The sequence below is a fragment of the Bufo gargarizans genome, chromosome 6 (assembly GCF_014858855.1).
Source record: "Bufo gargarizans isolate SCDJY-AF-19 chromosome 6, ASM1485885v1, whole genome shotgun sequence".
Classification (NCBI taxonomy): domain Eukaryota; kingdom Metazoa; phylum Chordata; class Amphibia; order Anura; family Bufonidae; genus Bufo; species Bufo gargarizans.
In genome coordinates this window covers 83,989,672-84,011,113 of record NC_058085.1, presented here as the reverse complement: position 1 = coordinate 84,011,113, position 21,442 = coordinate 83,989,672, and the positions used below count along the sequence as shown (strand labels likewise).

At 45.4% G+C, this 21,442-nt stretch overlaps 1 protein-coding gene across 3 annotated transcripts in view; it reads left to right on the top strand.

Annotated features, from left to right (window-relative positions):
• Positions 1-21,442, top strand: part of DLGAP4 (DLG associated protein 4) — a 134,238-nt gene that overhangs the window by 87,684 nt on the left and 25,112 nt on the right. For all 3 annotated transcript variants that reach the window (XM_044297322.1, XM_044297324.1, XM_044297323.1), the window contains 2 exons: positions 15,549-15,901; positions 20,178-20,266. In XM_044297322.1, coding sequence (XP_044153257.1) covers positions 15,549-15,901; positions 20,178-20,266 — 442 coding nt within the window. The remainder of the gene's footprint in view (positions 1-15,548; positions 15,902-20,177; positions 20,267-21,442) is intronic.

Genomic DNA, 21,442 nt, shown 5'->3' with positions numbered 1-21,442 from the left:
CCGTGCAGTCGTAACCTCACGGCCATGGTCGTGTGCATGGAGCCTTATTAGGATGCCAACTTTTCTCCCGAGGAAGGGGATCTGATGATGTGTAAGTGGCCTCATTGTGGTAAAGTCATAGAAAACAATCTTGCCGCTTGAGGTGTTGGATATTGATACCGGTTTGATAGAAACTTGGTGGGATGCCAAGAGGAGGCGGTGGCTTTTTTTCGCATATAATGAGCTTCGTTGGCTCTGATGTCTATGGTGATATTATAAATCCCTTGTTCCAGAATTAGCTCAGCACCCGCCCGGCCCCTGCTGATCTGCTCATCCGCTGCTGATGCAATTGTGTGAAAACACTACGACGCTGTAAATAATTATATATACACAGAGCGGAGGGAGCGCTTGTGCTTTGTTTGCCTGCTTAGCCGAATCTCCTGTAAAATGTCTCCTTGTCATTACACAGATCATCTGTCGCTGTGCTACACCCCCTCTGTTTGCTAAAAAAATAAGTCGTACAGTTTTAGTGTCATCCAGTTATTAGTCAGTGTCAGAATTTAAAGGGAACCTGTCATATCGAGCGAATGATCGATCGGCAGGAGTGGCGGAGCAGATTCATATATCGTTTCTTCATGATAATGCGTAATTGATTGATTGAAATCCCTATGATTAGGGGTCTAGTGGGCAGTCCTGTGCCTGCTCCTACAGGGAAGGTTGACAATCCTTGGATGACTCCGCCCACTGGACTCCTAAGCCCAGGATGAGTGAGGATTTCAGTCCATAGTTAAATAACCTATTGAATCATTTCCCATAAAACTAACAGATCAATCTGCTCAGATTTTCCTGCTGCCGGTAGATTGAGTATCATTTTCATGGTGACGGGGTCCCTTTTAAAAGGGTTATCCCATGATTGATGTAAAAAATTACAATAAGACGTCCTATAGTACATGACACCCTCTTTCTAACAAAGCTAGAACCAGCCCTGTACCTTACATGGATCCAGAGATCTCCCCATTCAGTTGTCCAATTGCTCTACTAGATGTAGTTCAGGCTGGACCCTCAGGGGCGTGACTTTTCCCGTGTGGGGGGCGTGTCTTTCTGCTGTAGCTTTTTTTCCTGTAACTGTCACATCTTCTAACAAAAGATATGGCTGGCAGCAATTGAAGATTTAAACTGAGCGCGTGCGACCACCTCAGTGAGGTGCACAGAGAAATAATGAAATGAACAAACAGCAGGTGGCGCTATACAGATACATTATATTGACTAACTGGGACTGAACATTGGCCACAAAAAAATAAACTTACGCTTTTTTACGTCCTTCATTTTATGTCTTAGGCCTCTTTCACACGGGCGTCGCGTGTGAGGGCCGGATAGGATACGGGTGCGTCACGGGAAAATGCACGATTTTTCCACGCGAGTGCAAAGCGTTTTAATGCGTTTTGCACTCGCATGAGAAAAATCGTCATGTTTGGTACCCAGACGCGTACTCTGACTTCTTCACAGAAGTTTGGGATCGGTGTTGTGTAGATTTTATTATTTTCCCTTATAACATGGTTATAAGGGAAAATAATTCCAATTGGGGATGGAGGGGTTAAAAAAAAACAAAAACTCACCTCATCCACTTGTTCGCGCAGCCCGGCTTGTCTTCTTTCTTCTTCTTCAAGGACCTGGGAGAAAAGTGCATGAGGTGAGTTTAATGATTATTATTATTATTTTTAACCCCTCCATCCCTAATTTACTTAGCATTCTGTATTAAGAATGCTATTATTTTCCCTTATAACCATGTTTTAAGAGAAAATAATTAAGATTGGGTCCCCATCCCGATCGTCACCTAGCAACCATGCATGAAAATCGCACCGCATTCGCACTTGCTTGCGGATGCTTGCGATTTTCACGCAGCCCTATTCACTTCTATGGGGCCTGCGTTACTTGAAAAACGCACAATATAAAGCATGCTGCGATTTTCACGCAACGCACAAGTGATGCATGAAAATCACTGCTCATGTGCACAACCCCATAGAAATGAATGGGTCTGGATTCAGTGCGAGTGCAATGCGTTCACCTCACGCATTGCACCCGCGTGGAATTCTGGCCTGTGTGAAAGGGGCCTTAGTGTTACCAGGCAGAGTTGCCTTTCAGGGAACTAGGAAAGCTGGATAGGGGCAACCAGAGCTGTAGTGGCTCCATATTCTGCAGAAGTGGACAACTTGAGGACATTAGTCTCAGTGAGTGACCTTTGTGTGAAAACGTGGGTCGCCCGCACTGTGAAGTTTATATCGTAGGTGCACGTTCCTGTGACCTGTCCAGTTTCGGTCATCACGTAAGCTTTGTTGACCAGTACGACCTTGTCTTGTCACCTGTTTTGTCACCATTTGGCTGCCGGAGACGCTGACAAGTCTATAAATGTCTCAGACAGGACACTTGGCCCATGACGGAGCTGTGCTGACCCTGGATAAACCTTTGTGTGGAGCACTGCTTCAAAGCCACATGGTTGTCATGGCCGTGGAGTCACGGTTCTTCCTTTCAGTTTGTTCCTCACGGCGACCCTGCTCACTTGTTCCTCTGTGCTGGTTTGGGCCTAACTTTGTTGCCATAATAACAAAAGGGTTAAAAAGGACGCTGCGTGGATGAGTGTTGTCACGGCAACCGTGTGGAGGCAATGAGTCTGTTGCTTAGAAACCACCATCTGAGGCCTGGCGGCCATTTCCTGGGGAGTAGTAGGATGGATGGAAGTCATACGACTGGTTAGACATGATATCCACATACAATGAGTTGCAGACATATACGTTTATTATAGTCTTTAGGAAAACCTAGGAAACGTTACCAAGGTGGGTGTCAAATCACTAAATTCAGAAAAACTACATTTTTATTATTTAGTTTTAATTTTTAATTTATTTTTGTTAAAAACTGTTTATTCAGTCAATTAATAATTTTTTATTGCGGGAAATTATTCTGCATTTAGACGCGTTATTTTGATCCAGCGCACGCGGCAGTGTTAGGCCCCTTTCACACGAGCGAGTGCCTGACGTGGACGCGTTGCACCCGCACTGAATCCGGACCCATTCATTTCTATGGGGCTGTGCACACGAGCGGTGATTTTCACGCATCATTTGTGCGTTGCGTGAAAATCGCGCATGTTCTATATTCTGCGTTTTTCACACAACGCAGGCCCCATAGAAGTGAATGGGGCTGCGTGAAAATCGCAAGCAAGTGCGGATGCGGTGCGATTTTTCACACATGGTTGCTAGGAGACGATCGGGATGGGGACCCGATCATTATTATTTTCCCTTATAACATGGTTATAAGGGAAAATAATAGCATTCTTAATACAGAATGCATAGTACAATAGGGCTGGAGGGGTTTAAAAAAATAATAATAATATAATATAACTCACCTTAATCCACTTGATCGCGCAGCCCGGTTTCTCTTCTGTCTTCTTTGCTGTGCACAGGAAAAGGACCTTTGATGACGTCACTGTGCTCATCACATGGTCCGTCGCAATGATCCATCACCATGGTAAAAGATCATGTGATGAGCGTAGTGACATCATCAAAGGTCCTATTCCTCAAAGAAGAAGACAGAAGAGATGCTGGGCTGCACGATCAAGTGGGTTAAGGTGAGTTATATATTTTTTTATTTTTTTTTTAACCCCTCCAGCCCTATTGTACTATTCATTCTGTATTAAGAATGCTATTATTTTCCCTTATAATCATGTTATAAGGTAAAATAATTAAATCTACACAACACCTAACCCAAACCCGAACTTCTGTGAAGAAGTCCGGGTTCGGGTCTGGGTACCAAACATGCAGATTTTTCTCACGCGCGTGCAAAACGCATTACAATGTTTTGTACACGCGCGGAAAAAAACGCAAACGTGGAACGCAATCGCAGTGAAAACTGACTTGTTTTAGTGTCGAAATCGCACCATTTTCCCTGAACGCATCCGGCCCCAATCCGCAACGCTTGTGTGAAAGGGGCCTTATAGATTTGTGATATGGCGCCCGACGCCTGCCACAGGCTCATACTGTACTTCCATTAGGCTTCATTTACACGTCCGAGAAGCCTCGGTCAGTTGCTGCAGCTCACGCTCAGACAGCACAATGCTACTGTCTGAGCGTGAGCTACTGAAAAGGAGGACATCCCTGTGTCCGTCCAGGCACTGCGCTGGACGGAGGACAGGGAGCCTGAAAATCGGACGTCTGGCCACCCTAATATATGTATGTATGTATGTATGTTCCGCGATCACTTAAAAACGCAACCATCGATTTCAACGAAACTTGGTATACACATCCCTTGCTACCTGGAAAGAAATCTTGTGGGGGTCACAGCTCTCTATGATGTACCGTTCCTGAGATAGTCCCAAAAAATGACCTTCATTAGCCAATAAAAACCTGCAAATCTTTCTCTTCATATCCCAACTGCCATACACACGGTCACATGTCCCTTATCAGCCAATAGAAGCTTGCAGGCCCTTAGTCTCCACATACACACAGTTTTCTCCAGGTTTCCATAACAACCCAGTCATTTTTCTTCACTGCTGTAGGTCAGCTTTAGGCTAGGGCTGCATGACGAAATGTGTCACGCGACATTGGTTGGTGCGACAATTTTTATAATGATAGTCTATGGTGTTGCACTGCGACATGTGACATAGTCTATGGCAGGGATAAGCAACCTCCGGCACTCCAGCTGTGGAGAAACTACGACTCCCAGCATGCTCCATTCAATTCTCTGGGAGTTCTGAGAACAGCCAAGAAGGTGTGCATGCTGGGAGTTGTAGTTTTGCCACAGCTGGAGTGCCGAAGGTTGCTGATCCCTGGTCTATGGTGTTGCACACGACAGTCGCAGAAAAATCCATCTTGGATGGATTTTTTGCGACTGTTGCAGCATGTCACAGTGCAACACCTTAGGCTTTCATTATAAAAATTGTTGAGACAAAATGTTACGCGACACAAGTAGTCGTGTATCCCTAGCATTAAAGGGGTAGGGCGCTGTGGAGGTCACTGTTAAGGGGGCAGGGGCCACTATTAAAGAGGCAACTGCTGTGGAGGTCACTGTTAAGGCAGCAGTGTACTGTGAGGTCACTGCTAAGGCAGTGGGGTACTGTGGAGGTCACTGTTAGGGGGACAGGCCCCTGAGGAGGTCTCTGTCAAGGTAGTGGGGTGCTGTGAAACTCTGTTTGGGTCCATTCACACGTCCGCAATTTCGTTCCACATTTTGCGGAACGGAATTGCGGACCCATTCATTTCTATGGGGCAGCACGATGTGCTGCCCGAATACGGAATTGCGGACCCGCACTTCCAGGTCCGCAATTCCGTTCCCGGAAAAAATAGATCATGTCCTATTCTTGTCCGCAATTGCGGACAAGAATAGGCATATTCTATTAGTGCCGGCAATGTGCAGTCCGCAAAATGCGGAATGAACATTGCCGCTGTCAGGCTGCTGTGAAAGTCAAAGCTAAGGGGGTGAGCTGCTGTGGAGGTCCCATTTTAAAGTGGCCGGGCACTGTGGGGGGGGGGGAGCTGTGGAGTTGTGGAGTTCACTGTTAAAGGGGCGGTGTGCTGTAGAGGTCACTGTTATGGGGGATACTGTTAATATCTTTTAACGACACACACAGACAGTAAATGAAATAGATGAAATATACCCGAGCGGGTCCTTCTGTTAGTGGAAGATAAAATAATATTGCACGCTACGTTACGGGGGTACAGGCTGCCTATGTGTCTGCAAGGGTGCACACTCATTAATGACTGACCACTGGACTATTGAACACATAGTGTAAAAGGAATGCTGTGATGCCAATCTGGGCTTCCGGGTATGCGCCTCCACACTGCAAAAGATAGACCATGTCCTATTTTTCGTCACATTTTGCGGATCCTGGACCCATTGAAGTGAATGGATCTGGACCACAATGCGGAGTGCACACAGCCAGTGTGAACAGAACTCAAGATATGCTAAAGTAGGTTAGGAACATCTAGTATAAAATTATATAAAATACCAGAAACCTGCCCTTTTCAGGGTTTTTTTTTGCAGTGATTTTCTTGATTCACAGCAAATTCATTCACCACATGTGAACCCACCCTAAATGAAGAAATATTTAATCTGCAGAGAATGTGGGTTCATATCACTATTTTGTATTACGTTTAAAGGGAGTCTGTCACCCCCATATGGCCATATACAGCGCTTACATTGTCCTATCGCACACCTATACATGAATGTTATGGTACCTTCATTTTTCCAGATTCTGCAAGTGTAAAGACAAAGACAAAGGTACCATAACATTCATGTATAGGTGTGCGATAGGACAATGTAAGCGCTGTATATGGCCATATGGAGGTGACAGACTCCCTTTAACGTACACAAAAAATGTATACGTTAATTGGTTATGTCATCATGCCAGTCTACATTTTATAAACCGTAATTTCCTAGGTCTCTTTGTCAGTACCCATGAAATAATTGAATTCATGCCACGTACTGTTAATGGATCTCCTTGAATTCCTTCAGTGCTCGGAGGAGCCTGGAGGGTCTCGAGTGGAGCGGAGTAAGAGATCAATTTTTAAAATTCCAATTTCATTATTTCGTCTTTCAGCTTTATAGTCCTATGAATGGTATAATAATAAATGACATCAGCTGCTGTGAGGACTTGTACGTACATAAGAGACCGGGCAGCCAGCGCATTATACATGGACGCGCGTTCCTCGGTTGTCAGCGTCGCCAGTCATTTGATGTGCAGAATGTGACAGGTCTGCTTTCATGTGTGGCTTCCTCTGTCATCATGAATATGTAGGCCGTTAGATGGCAACCAGGCTAAATATCAGGAAGACGTTTAGACGGGGAGTGACAAGTGGCATGATTCCCTCCAGCAGTCGGTGGCAGTATATTTGGATCCCACTTCTTGTTAGAGCTCTATGACGGTGGAGCTTGTGAATTCCCATGCCTAACACCCTTATCCTTTGCAAAAATAAGGTAGGCTTCATGCACGTGGCCGTGTCCATATGTTGTTCTGCAAAATACGGATCCTTTCCATGAAGGCGTCTGTGTTGGTCCCATGTTCATATGTGCCCGCATTGCTGAGAAAAATGAAGCTTTCCTATATGGCAAGGAGCCTCTAGGAGCAACGGGGGCGTTGCCGTTACACCTAAAGGCTCTGCTTATTCTGCATTTGCTGTGTCCTCTGCACTATGACAGGGCCAGCACAATGTAACTCTGATCACATCTGACACATTGCAGAGAGAGCAGAGCCTCTAGGAGTAATGGCACCGCCCCCGTTGCTCCTAGGGGCTCATTTGCATATATTAAAACATCATGTTTCTCAGCAATGCGGGCACATATGAACATGGAACCAACACAGGTGCCTTCAGCTGCCAAGAGCCCATGTAACAGGTCAGCCAGTGTCATAGGTACAAAACTGCTGACACATGCCCTTTAAATCCTCATGTGCAAGCATTGAGTTAATAAACCCAGTAAAAAAAATCCAACTAAATTCCCATCAGATTTTTTTTACTTTAGTTAAAACAATTTTTGAGAATAAGCTATTGGAACTGTATGTTGTCGGAGCCCGAGGATTTTGGTCATTTTTATTTGGCCGCGTTGCTTCCAGAATTCTTGGAACCATCTTGCTTGTGTAACAAGAACTGAGCGCAGACCTGTAACAGAAGCCCAGCATTGTAGCGTGCAGCGATACCAGGAATTATTGTCCCTCGTGTCATTATGAGGTGGAAATTGCACAGAACACCCATCTGGAAAAATCTCCAAGACAAAGGCTTCAGCAAATTTCCTTATGTATGAGTTTAAGAGGACCTGTCACCTCTCCTGACATGTCTGTTTTAGTAACTGCTTGCATATTCTATGTAATTATTCCAGCTTATCTATTCATGTACTCTGTATTGTTCTATTCCTCTATTATTCCTAAATGAATAGCCAGCAGTCTGTAAGAAAGGTTCAGAGGGGTGTCCCTGCACAGTCTGACACTATCCAATCAGTGCTGCTAGTGTCACACCCCCAACACCCATCTGGACCGTCATTGTAAACTGCTAGCAATTCATTCACAACTTCTAGCAGGAATAACAGAGGAATCGCATAACAGTTATATGAAAAGAGGCTCCAGAATTGGTATTACATTGGGAATGCATGTAGTTACTAAAGCAGACATGTCGGGAGAGGGGACAGGTCCTCTCCAAAAGGCCAGTCTTTGGACAAGGTTTCCTTATTGATAAACCTCCAATTGTCTTTAGTGTATAATATTGATAAGTAAGCAGAAATGTGCACTCATTTTTAGAAAATATATCTTCTTTATTAGACAGCACAAATATCATTAAAGGGGTTGTGTCAAGTTTTTAAGGTATCCCATATCCGCAGGTATCTAACTGATCGGTGGGGATCTGAACGCTGGGACCCCCACTGATCCTGAGAACCCCATCCTGAGGGCTCATGCACACGACAGTATTTTGCGTTCAGTATACTGGACGTTTTTGTAGTTCAGTATGCGGAACATATACTGAACCATTCATTTCAATGGTTCAGCAAAAAATACTGAAGTGTCTCCGTGTGCATTCCGTTTCAGTATTTCCATATTTCCGTGCCGTGAAAAGATAGAACATGTCCTATTCTTGTCCGCAAATCACGGTGCTTGGCCCCATTCAAGTCAATAGGTCCGCAAAAAAAAACGGAACACATACGGAAATGCATCCATATGTCTTCCGTATCCGTTCCGTTTTTGCTGAACCATCTATTGAAAATGTTATGGCCAGCGCAATTTTTTATATGTAATTACTGTATACTGTATATGACATACGGAAGAATGGAAAGGAAACGGAAACACAGCGGATCTGTAAAAAACGGACCGCAAAACACTGAAAAAGCAATACTGTTCTGTGCATGAGCCCTTAGGGAGCCGCAGGCTGAGCATGTACCCTGCCGCTCCATTCATTCTCTATAGGTCCGCCGAAATAGCCCATCACTGTACTTGTGCTCATAAAAAAAAAAATGAATCTACTTTTTTATATTTTTTATGGAAGGCTGAAAGCAGCGGAGGACCTGCTGCAATCATGGCCGCAATGCCACTGCCAAAACTAGCCCATTTCAGTGGTTTTATTCCCGCTTCTGGAGCAAGAGGGGGAAGTAAGGCCATGCGGCAGCAACCATACCCGCGGCCACCAACACGACCGTATGGTCGCCGTGCCTGTGTTGCAGACCGCCAACAGCGGGTCCGCAATACATGGGTACCATCGGTGTGAACTCCGTGCTGTAGTTTGAACCTATTGACTGGAATAGGTCCACCATCCGCAAAATACTGCAAAAGATAGGACATGTCCTATCTTTTATGGAGCGGAGGCATGGATCAAAAGCCCACAGAAACACTCGGACGCCCTTCGGTGGGCTTTTGGGTCCGTGGACATGTCCTGTCTTTTGCAGACCCATTCAAGTCAATGAGTCTACATGGTTGGTTTCCATACATTGCGGACCACAATTTGTGGTCCGCAGCATGGATATGGCGTGTGAATGAGCCCTTATGCACACGGAGCACGTACTGTTTTTTACTCCCTGTTACTCTAGAGAGGGCTTTGAGGGCGATGATGATTTAATGAGTTATCATATGATATGTCTATGACAGAACCTGCCATACCCCGCAATTATGCATCTGTTGTAATGACAGCGCTTGGCACAGTAATCCTTATGTGTATACAAAGCAGTCAGGAAAATGATTGCGCCATGATCAGCCGCTTGACAGATGTGTACCAACATGACGGTAGAAGGTGATTGAACCGAACATTACTTTTTAGCTTAGGCATCTTGACATCAATAAGACCCGTCAGTCTATAGGCTATATTAATCCATTCAGGGCCTCAAAACAAATTTCATTCAATCCATACAAAATGGGCATCTGCTCTACCATTCAGTGGGGGTCATTTACTAAGACCGGCGTTTTTAGACGACCATCTTAATAAAGCCCTATATTTGGCTCTCCATAACTTGGGCGGATCCTCTGCCACTTCTAAATGTAAGACAACTTTCGAGCTGTTTTATATTTAGACCTTTTTCTATACCTGAAGCAGGCGTAGAAAACGGTAAATGAGACTGGCCTGCCGGCCCTTCCTGCCCACGCCACGTTAACTCATTTAGACCTGGCGTGAGCGGGGAGAAGTTGCAGACTGCGGCGCAACTAATCGTTGTGCCGCAATCTGCGCCTGAAATGCGCCTAATATAGGAGTATTTCAGCTTGAGAAGTGGCCCCCCAGTATGTTTGTAGAGACCCACCATGTTGTCTCCATTTTTATAGCTTGGGTCACGAAGCATTCTGGTAATCTGGTCTATTCTGCCGTCAGTAGTGCTCTGTATCTTTCAGAAGTCAGTTCCCATGATGGAAAGTCTCTTCCCTAATCCCTATTGGCCCGTTTCTCCCATTTATTATAGAAAAGTGAAGGTTTCGATCCCAGGTGGATTCCCAAGAACAAATAGTATATATTCCACTGTGTATAGCTATCGGTTTAGAGGGAACGTGTCATGTTTAAATCATGCTTTCATATTTTTTGCGATGTTACTTTTACTTTTACATGTCAATATCTGCATTAAAAAAATCCTACAGTTTTCTCTCTGGCCCCAAAGCCTAATAACACTAATAACAGGCGTGGTCTGTACAGATCTCTTTTCAGCAGTCATCTCACTCTCATCATAGGCAAGATTACAATGACGTATATTATATATATTATATAAAACATATGGCTCAGTGGTTAGCACTGATGCCTTGCAGCGCTGGGGTTCTAGGTTCATATTCGATCAAGGACAACATCTGCATGGAGTCTGTATGTTCTCCCCGTGTTTGTGTGGGTTTTCTCCGGTTTCCTCCCACACTCCAAAGACATGCTGATAGGGAACTTAGATTGTGAGCCCCATTGGTGACAGAGTGATGCTAATGTCTGTAAAGCGCTGAAGAATATAGTAGCGCTATATAAGTGCATAAAATAAATATATATATATATAACACTCAGGATCCAATACACCATTCACAATAGGTGATATTGCAGCTTCCTCCTGACTTCTGCACAGTAGGGATGAGTGAATCGACTTTGGATGAAACATCCAAAGGTCATTCACATAAAACTTTGTTCTAATACTGTACAGAGCAGGAGCTCCGTACAGTATTAGAATGTATTGGCTCCGATGAGCCGAAGTTATTGATTTGCGAAGTCTTATGAGACTTTGCGTAATAACTTCATAAATAAATTTGTAAATGTAAAAAATCATTTCCCGAACTTGGGTTCAGTTCCAAGGGACCACTTGGAACCGAGCCCAAGTTCGGGAAATGTTTTTTTTACATTACAAATTTTCTGAAGTTATTGCACAAAGTTTTGCGAGACTTCGCAAAGCAATAACTTCGGCTCATCGGAGCCAATACATTCTAATACTGTACGGAGCTCCTGCTCTGTACAGTATTAGAACCAGGTTTTATGTGAATGAACTTTGGATGTTTCATCCGAAGTCGATTTGCTCATCCCTACTGCGCAGGTCACAGAGCATGTCTAGAAAACTCTCCTACAGACGTCAGTGAGGTCTATGGTCCATGGTGGCAGCTGTAAAGCATATCTCTAAGGTGGCACAAGCGAGACGGTTCTCTTCTCCTGGCAGGTACCTCTTTACATTGCCAGTAAGGCTACTTTCACACTTGCATTGTTAATTCCGCTATTGAGAGCCGACAGAAGATCTCAACACTGGAAAACAACAACGCAAGTCTCCATACACAGCCGGTCTCCTTAAGGAGAGCCGGTACCCCCACTAAGAAAATCCCGTTATAAGGAATACATCCCTCGCTGTCTTATTCTTCTTAGGACACAATCTATTGTGTGCACATTAACAGATTAGTTGCATTTTTAATTTGAGCTTGGATTGTTGCTACGAGCAGTCCTGAATATGTCACCGGCTGATGTGCGCAGGAAATGTAGGTCAGACATCAAGGGAAGTAATCAGGATAGCGAGTCAGACACTAATCCCTGGAAGTGTCTATGCAGGGTGTGTGTCTGCGAATGTGCGCGGTGTGGAATGTAATACTATGTGTCTGGTATGCAGCATGTATGCCTATTGTACAGGCTCTGCTATGTTGCGTGGCAGCTGTCTTGTGTACGTTGCGTCTGCTTTGCTTATTACATGTGTCTGTAATAGGGCATTAAGTGGCGGTGTGTGAATTGTGTCTGAGTATTTTAATATGACTATGCAGAATTCCAGAACCTCTCGCTACCAGTAAACCGTATACGCCGTCTCCAGCGGTGTCGTAACTCGCAGCAGAACCTTGTGCCTTCCAGCTCTGAACCTTATAGACACATGGAGATCGCTTTATGCATTGATGTCTTAAACCCCTGATCTATGTATGTCTAGGATTACCCTGAGAGCCTCTGCACAGCAATATTTCCATATTCTGAGCCTTTTATCGCCAAGTCCTAGATGATTAAATGAAGATGCATAACAGGGCGCCATAGTTATAGCCGAAAGGGGTTATCCAACCGCTATAAGGCCCCCATAATGCACCTCATACAGGTTATACTTACCCTGTTCCCCGGCACGGCGCACCTGATGGCTGCCGCTGCATCGCCCCGTTGCACGGATTAAAACATCTGGGACGGGGGAGGCAGCCAATAGCAGGCCGCGAAGAGAACGAGCGTCCCTAGCATCACCCGCGATGCTGGGGAGGCTCGATCCTGTAGCGGCCTGTTATCTGCTGCGGCACCCTACCCCCCCTTCATGCGGGCATGACGAGTTATGTGAGTGCTGGGGAGCTGGATAGGTATAACCTGTGTGAGGTGCCCGGGCATCATAGGGGTTGCAAAGGCTGAGGATCAGGGTAATTATCAGAAATGAGCATTCATAGGAATACTCATTCCCAATAATTGCCCCGTGTAAAGATGCCGCTGATTATCTGACAAATGAGCAACCGTTCATTTGTTGGATGATCACATCTCTAACGCTAGGGCTACATGATGACATGTGTCGCGCGACAAAAAGGGTACAGCTACATTGCGGCATGTGTCGCGCGACATTTATTGTAATGATAGTCTATGGTGTTGCCGACTGCAAAGCGACAGTCGCACAAAAATCCAACTTGGATAGATTTTTTGCGACTGTCGTGTCGCAGTGCAACACCATTGCCTGTTATTTCAAGAAATCTTGTGTGACATTGGTGCGAAAGATAGTCGTGTGACACAGGTCACCATGTAGCCCCATCGTCCTGTGTAAGCAGGAATCTGCTGCCAGCAAACAATGGATCTGAATGGGGACAAACGATCACAATTTATTCCCCGTCATAGAGGATGACCATTTAGTGCATATAACATTTATTAAGACCAGCCTTTTAGATGCCCGTCTAAATAAGCGCCGGATCCCACAGGTCTCTACATAACTTTGGCTTATCCACCGTTGATTCTAAATGTATGACCGCTTCCTTGCTGTCTTACATTTAGACCATTTTCTACGCCTAAAGCAGGGGTAGAAAATTCCCTGTCTATGCCACACACCTTTTTTTAGACCTTGCTTGAGCGGGGAAGAGGTGTCAGATTCTGCCACAACATGGCGTGCGTCAGAATGTGCGCCAGATATACGCCACCTCCATTGTGCTTAGTCAGTACCATACCTGGAGGTAAACGATGTAGTGCAGACAGTGGACAGGGTAATGCCATTCAGAGGGTCGTATGCATAATGTGCCATACCGTGCCAACATAGTGTACAGAGGGAGCTATACTGCAATGGTATAGATCCAAATGATGTGGACATATAGGTAGTGCTGTAAAGGGAATCTATCAGCAGATTTGTACCTATGACACTGCCTAACCTGTTACACGTGCGCTTGGCAGCTGGAGGCATCTGTGTTTGCCCCATGTTTATATGTGCCCGCATTGCTGAGAAAAATTACGTTTTAATATATGCAAATCAGGCTTTAGGAGCAATGGGGGTGTTGCCATTGCACCTAGAGGCTCTGCTCTCTCTGCAACTGCTCTTTGACAGGGCCAATTTTCACTGCCTGGCTCTGTCAATCAAAGTGCAGAGGATGCAGAAGTTGCAGAGAGAGCAGAGCCTCTAGGTGTAATGGCAACGCCCCCATTGCCCTTAGAGCCTCATTTGCATATATTATAACTTCATTTTTCTCAGCAATGCGGGCACATATCAACATGGCACCAACACAGATGTCTTCAGCTGCCAAGTGCACATGCAACAGGCCAGCCAGTTTCATAGGTACAAAACTGCTGACAGAAGCTGGAGGCCAGAAACAAGTGATTGTGGTAATATTCGTGGCGATTCCTGCCTCTGTAGGTTAGGACTTCTCTTTGACATATACGCCCACCCTAGTGTTTGCTCTAAAGAGACCAGCTGTGTATGGAGACTTACTGGCAATGCTCCATGGGAAAAAATATGCAAAGTGGTACCTACCAGGGAAATAAAAAAACATCTCGCTAGCGCCACTTTCTGGAAGTAGCTTTCTATGACTCAAAGTTCGACTTTTTAACAAGCCTTGGAATACAATGGAAAATGGCCAAGCCAAACAACCATTTGTAGACAGCTGGATATTTGGCTTGGCAGTTTTCCTTTGTCATGTTCCAAGGCTTGTTAAAATGTCAGACTATTTGACTCCTAGGAAGTTGTCTCCATATGGTGGCGCTAGTGAGATGGTTCTCTTACCCTGGGAGATACCTCTTTGCACATATACTCCATTAGTAATATTGTACTCTAAAATGATTTAAAGGGATTATCCAACCCCTATAATGACCCCCCCCCCCCCTTACAATTCCCGGCCCCCTCATATACATTATACGTACCTAGCGTCACCCACGATGCAGCTGTGCAGGGAACTGGGGAAGACGGTAAGTATAATGTATATGAGGGGCCCGGGCATTGGGGAAGCCATTATAGGGGTTGGAGGTTTCTGTGGGTGGGCAGCAGCTCATCCCATGTGACCATCAAGCACCTGCATCTTCTAGGAGTGCTTTGCAGTTGCTTTCCTATCTTCTTCTCCTGCATAGAAAATAGTCCCTCACCCACGACCCCAACGATTCCAGTAATTTATAGCACTAGGGTATGCAATGCTCCCCCCCCCCCCCCCCCCCCAATTTAGAGAGACATAGCTATACTGTATATGTCTATGAATTTAGGAATAATGGATGAAAGGTTTCTGATCACATCGCTATGCTGTCACTGAGGGGAGGAAGGGAAGCTACTGTCCGCCGCTGAATGCAGGAGAAGGTGGACCAGAATAATGGCCATAGGATACACAGCAGGGGGCGCTACCAGAGGGAAAAATGTCATGCACACAACCCAAGAATATTTTTTTATTGCAATAAAGTATGCTGTATTCATTGCATAGTAATACTTTTCATGGGATAACCCCTGGATGACTTTGTGGTGCGGTACATCTGCATTTACAGTGCTTCGTATACACAAAACCTTCAGGACTCCAATAGTAAAGATACGCAACCGCTAATAAGTCTTGGTGCCGAGGCTGTCATAATGCCAGAAGCCACGTACCTGTTGACATATGCTGATTATGATTGTGTATTGTACTTGTTAATATAGCTTCTTCTCTGTCCTCACAGGCTCCTCTTGTCTGGTGGGTTACAAGAAGACCCCCCCACCTGTACCCCCTCGCACCACCTCCAAACCCTTCATATCTGTGACTGTACAAAGTAGTACTGAATCTGCCCAGGACTCCTATCTGGATGCACAGGAGGGGCAGAGTGAAGCTAACAGCCAGTCCGGGCTCAGCACCTCCACTGAGAGCCTTGAAAGCACCCGGGCACCCAGTGTAACCCGCATTGCCCCCCCAACTCCAATCAGGCAAATCCCTCCTGAAGTACCCCCCAAAAATGCAGCCGTAAAAAGCATCAAAGAAGAGCCGCGCGCCCCTGAACCCTTCCCGAAACGTAAACTGTCCTCCATTGGAATTCAGGTAAGTCTAAAACATGCAACATTACCTGGTTCCTCTTGGGAAGCTCTGCTTTTTCAGCCCTATAATACACGCACACAGTAGTGTTCAATAACCAATATGTTAAAAGGGAGTATACATTGATCGCTGGGATAGTCCATGAATGTCAGATAGGTGCGGGTCCCACACCTCTGAGACCTGCTCCTATCTCCAGAACGTGAACAGAGAGCAGCCTCACATACGCGGCCACCCTCCACCGCTACGGCAGTTCTGAAAATAACTGAGGGCCGGCTTGGTTATTTCTGGCAGTCCCAAAGCAGTGAATAGAGCGGCAGCCGCGCTTGCGCTGTGCGCTCTTCAACGCTGTAGAGCTGAAGGAAATAGCCAAGCGCGCGTAGTGTGCTCTCCTTCACTTTGGATGCCCTGTTCTGGACATAGGAGAGCCACACCTAGCAATATACTATCAGTGTCCACGATGAGCCTACCCCTTTAAAACTATCATTAGATTAGAGAATTGTAGTATATAGAGGTTCCCTTAAAGGGGTTGTCTGGGAATTTCATGCTCCGATGCTCTCCCTTGCTCTGTGCTGTATCATGCAGGACAAGGGCTTTTCTGCCTATAATATTACACTGCTAGGCGCGCCCATTACCAACTGATGGGTGGGCTTTAGCGCTGCCCTAGCATGTTGTACAGGCTAGGGCAGCGCTAAAGCCCGCTCTTTAGTGCCGGTGACGTCGCTTTCCCCATGGAGGGCCTGGTACATCACCGGATCTCCAGAATATGCCTTTGCCCTGCGCGATTCAGCGGAGGGGCGATCGCTATGCCATCACTCGTCCCCATACTATATAATGGTTTGCCGGCATCAGATCGTTATTAGACACCGCGATCTTCCGCCTGCAAACGATAATTTTTTAAGATGCCCGATGATCGAGCGTTTGCCTCTTCATCGGCATTCGGCGGCAGTTTTACACTGCCAGATGGTTGCTAATGAGCAGGTGTAACGCAGCCTGCGTATAATGTTATTCATGGAATCAATCCCATTAGTCACATAATTGTTCCAGTAATAACCTGCCGGGCTTGTGGGGGAAGTTTTGGACTACTACTACCATCAGGAGAAGCTTCCTGCTTTACAGTAACCTGTAGTGGTAATTAGCAGCTTTTGTTCTGCTGACGACATGCAGGGCAAACCCCCTTTAGGTGCTTTCCTTTAGGCCTCTTTCACACTACAGTATTTTGCGTTCCGTATACGGTCCGTTTTTTGCGTTCCGTATACGGTCCGTATACGGAACCATTCATTTCAATGGTTCCGCAAAAAAACGGAATGTGTTCCGTATGCATTCCGTTTCCGTATTTCCGTTTTTCCGTTCCGTTGAAAAGATAGAACATGTCCTATATTTGGCCGCAAATCACAGTCCGTGGCTCCATTCAAGTCAATGGGTCCGCAAAAAAAACGGAACACATACGGAAATGCATCCGTATGTCTTCCGTATCCGTTCCGTTTTTTGCGGAACCATCTATTGAAAATGTTATGCCCAGCCCAATTTTTAATATGAAATTACTGTATACTGTATTTGCCATACGGAAAAACGGAACGGAACAACGGAACGGAAACGGAACCACAACGGAAGCAAAAAACGGAACAACGGATCCGTGAAAAACGGAACGCAAAACACTGAATTCAACATACTGTAGTGTGAAAGAGGCCTAAGTCCTATTAGGTCATCGTGGTCTCCTCCATATCGTCCTGGACCTCGGCTCTGGACTGATTAGTTTTTCCTACAGTGGTGCAAGAAGAATTAGAATTTGCATTGAGACAGCTGATTATGTGGGTTTCCCACAGTGGGAGCCCCCACTATATATAAAGTGTGGAAACTGAACAATCCCTTAAAGCAGAGTTCCCCAACTCCAGTCCTCAGGGCCCACCTACCAGTCAGGATTTGAGAATATCCCACAGAATGAACACCTGTGGTAAGTCCTAAGGCATTGACACTAATTATATCACCTGCTCAATACTAAGGAAATCCTAAAAACATGACCGACAGGTGGGCCCTGAGGATCGGAGTTGAGGAACCCTGCCTTAAAGAACTTGGGCATTGCTGTCACTTGGACATTTTAAAACATACGCTTCAAGCTTACTACTTTATTAAAGGGGTTGTCCAGGATTAGAAAAACATGGCTGCTTCCTGAAATAGTGCCACACCTGTCCACAGGCTGCATCTGGTATTGCAGCTCGGTTCCATTGAAATGAATAGGGAGAGCTGCAAACCCGCACACAAGCTGGGGACAGCGGTCAAAAGCGGTCATGTTCTTCTGATCCTCAGCAATTCGTAATTCACCATACTCTGTAGTTCATACAGCGCTGTGTCTTTTGTTCCATACAATGGTTTGATACTGACATTTCTGACTTCCCATCACCTGACGTGAATCCACAGTGTGATTAAAAGTACTTTATTATACCGCTCAGAGAGCGCCGTGGGAAAAAGATGCAAGTGTTCATTAAAGTAATTGCCATCTGTGATGATACATCTACCTAACGCCCATATCAGAAATTCACTGCAGAAATGCAGTTGTTGGTACAAAAATGGTCCTGTATCTGGGCGTGTAGTGTTTCGCAATTACGGCCAAGTTCAGACATACATGCCCTTCACCGAGGTGTGAAAGAATGGAGGTGACAACTGCTCTGAGCAGATTTTGGGCTCCGAGCAATGATTGTCACTGGCGCAGCTCAGATGTTCTTCCTACTGTAAGATCTGAACCACCTCATGTTGATTTCATGTGACGATACATTTTAAAGGGCATCTGTCAGCAGTTTTGTACCTATGACACTGGCTGACCTGTTACATGTGCGCTTGACAGCTGAAGACATCTGTGTTGGTCCCATGTTCATATGATGTGCCCACATTGCTGAGAAAAATAGAGTTTTAATATATGCAAATGGTCCTCTAGGAGCAACGGGGGCGTTGCCATTACACCTAGAGGCTCTGCTCTCTCTGCAACGTGATTGACAGGGCCAGTCAGATGTGATCACATTTACATTGTCCTGGCCCTGTCATAGTGCAGAGAACATGGCAATTGCAGAGAGAGCAGAGCCTCTAGGTGTAACGGCCAGAAAACGAGCCGTGTATAATGTGATGGAAAAATGAATCCAGCCAGCAAAGGAGGCAATATGGAGAATAACAATACATTAGTAAGTGCTTGTATTAACCTTTTCTACTTGATAAATGCCACTTGCTGACGTGAGTTACTGTAAATTATAAAAATATTAGGAATTGCCAAGATGGTCCATCACATATAAAAGCAGGAGGCCTAGGCCAGGTGCATTCGGACAGGGTGCAGAGGTCCAAGGTCATTTCTAGTATGCTTTAGAATTTCTAGTAAAGGGAATATTATTCTTTTTCATACACACTTCAGCTGCTGCAGAACCTCTTTTTGCAGCTTACTGACCACGGTATGTCCAATAAAGAAGACTGCATGTCAGTCAGTAAATGGTGGTAAAATTCACTGGTATGCTCTGGTGCTCTGTGGTAGGAAAAATCTCCTCACCAACGTGGAAAGTAGTAACCTCGGCAGTACAAATTTGAGAGCCGTGGTTACTACTTTACAAGTCAGTTAATGGTTGGCAGAAGGAAAAAAGTAATCTGTGGCAGACTACTGACTAGAATCGTCAGATTGCGATGTCTATAGAAATGTCAGTGGAAAATGTCCGTAAACATCTATTTTTCCATATAGTACTTCTATTGATGTATGCAAGGGATGCCCAACCTACAGGCCCCAGCTGTTGCAAAACTACAATTGCCATCATGCTTGGACAGCCTACAACTAGGGATGAGCGAATCGACTTCGGATGAAACGTCCGAAGTCGATTCGCATAAAACTTCGTTCTATTACTGTACGGAGCAGGAGCTCCGTACAGTATTAGAATGTATTGGCTCCGATAAGCCGAAGTTATTGCTTCGCGAAGTCTCGTGAGACTTCACGCAATAATGTCATAAATGTATTTGTACTGTAAAAAAACATTTCCCGAACTCAGGTTTGGTTCAAGGTACCACTTGGAAGTAATAACTTCATCGGAGCCAATACATTCTAATACTGTACGGAGCATAAAACGAAGTTTTATGCAAATCGACTTTGAATGTTTCATCCGAAGTCGATTCACTCATCCCTACCTACAACTATTAGGGCATGCTGGGAGTTGTAGTTTTGAAACAGCTGGAGGGCCACAGGTTCAGCATCCCTGATGCATGCTAATATCCCAATCACTGTTTTATTATAATCTCATCGTATATCCCCTTTATACAGGTGGATAGCATACAACCAGTGCCTGTTCCCGAGCCGCCCCCTCCCGCCAAATTTCAGTCCATCGGAGTCCAAGTGGAAGAAGAGTGGAGGTAAGCTTACTATGTCCTGCCAGACGGAAAAAAGGATTACAGTCAGTGTTGCCCTTAAATGAATCTGATTTAAAAATGCTTCGCCTGGACAAACAAGTCCTTTCCTGGTGGCCACAGTAATCAAGACTTAGGGTTGTATTAGACGCCCCGATAATCCCACAGGATGAGCGCCAATTGATGATAAACGCGACCATCAGCGCTTGTTTGCATCAGACTGTTACACAGTCCGAAGCAGAGTGAATGTGGGAGGAACGATTGCTACCATAGTCGTTCCTCCCTCATTCAGTTCTATTGATTCCTGGTGAAAGATGCAAATCAGTCAACAAGCGAGCGTTGGCTCATATGAGCTGATCGGCGGCATGACTATACATATTCCTGTGAACACTCCTACCCAATGTATCTTGCCTTTACATGCTCTCATCCTCTTTATATGGGATGAAGGATCACCACTACGATCGTTCATCCCCATACATATTCGTTTTCGTTGGCAGCTCATCCCTGTTTAGACAGAGCCATGTGCTGCCGACAAGCGATGATTTTATGTGCCACTTAAACGATTGCTTGCTTTGCTCGTTTGTCGTGTGTGCGACCCTATCCCTCACTCATGTCAAGGGCATTTTGGCCAGGCATACGCATTGGGTGATCAGCTGACAGCTCTCTCTCCCAACCCCTTCCCATAAACACGTTCATGTGCATGTTCAGCTGTGCTAAGCGTGCATGTGTTCTGGACAGGAGGAAAGGGTAGAAAGCAGCTGCCAGACCCCCCTGACTGCTGCTTATCTCTCCTCGAGAACAAAAGAATCGGGCGTGTTGAAATCTAACTGCCTGATCCATATCTCCACCAACATAGGGGAGAGTCAGGAGGCTCCCGTACACATTAGATGGTTGGCTGGTCATTCCGAAATTGGCAGGCTTGGCTCACGCTGATCTAATACTGAACAAGGTACATCACAGTCTTTCAGCACATATTGGGGGAGATTTATCAAACTGGTGTACAGTAGGACTGGCTTAGTTGCCCATAGCAACCAATCAGATTCCACCTTTCATTTGTCACAGCTCCTTTGGAAAATGAAAGGTGGAATCTGATTGGTTGCTACAGTCAGCTAATCCAGTTCTACTTTACCCCAGTTTGATAAATCTCCCCCATTTTGTTGTTTCAATTAATTTTATTAATTA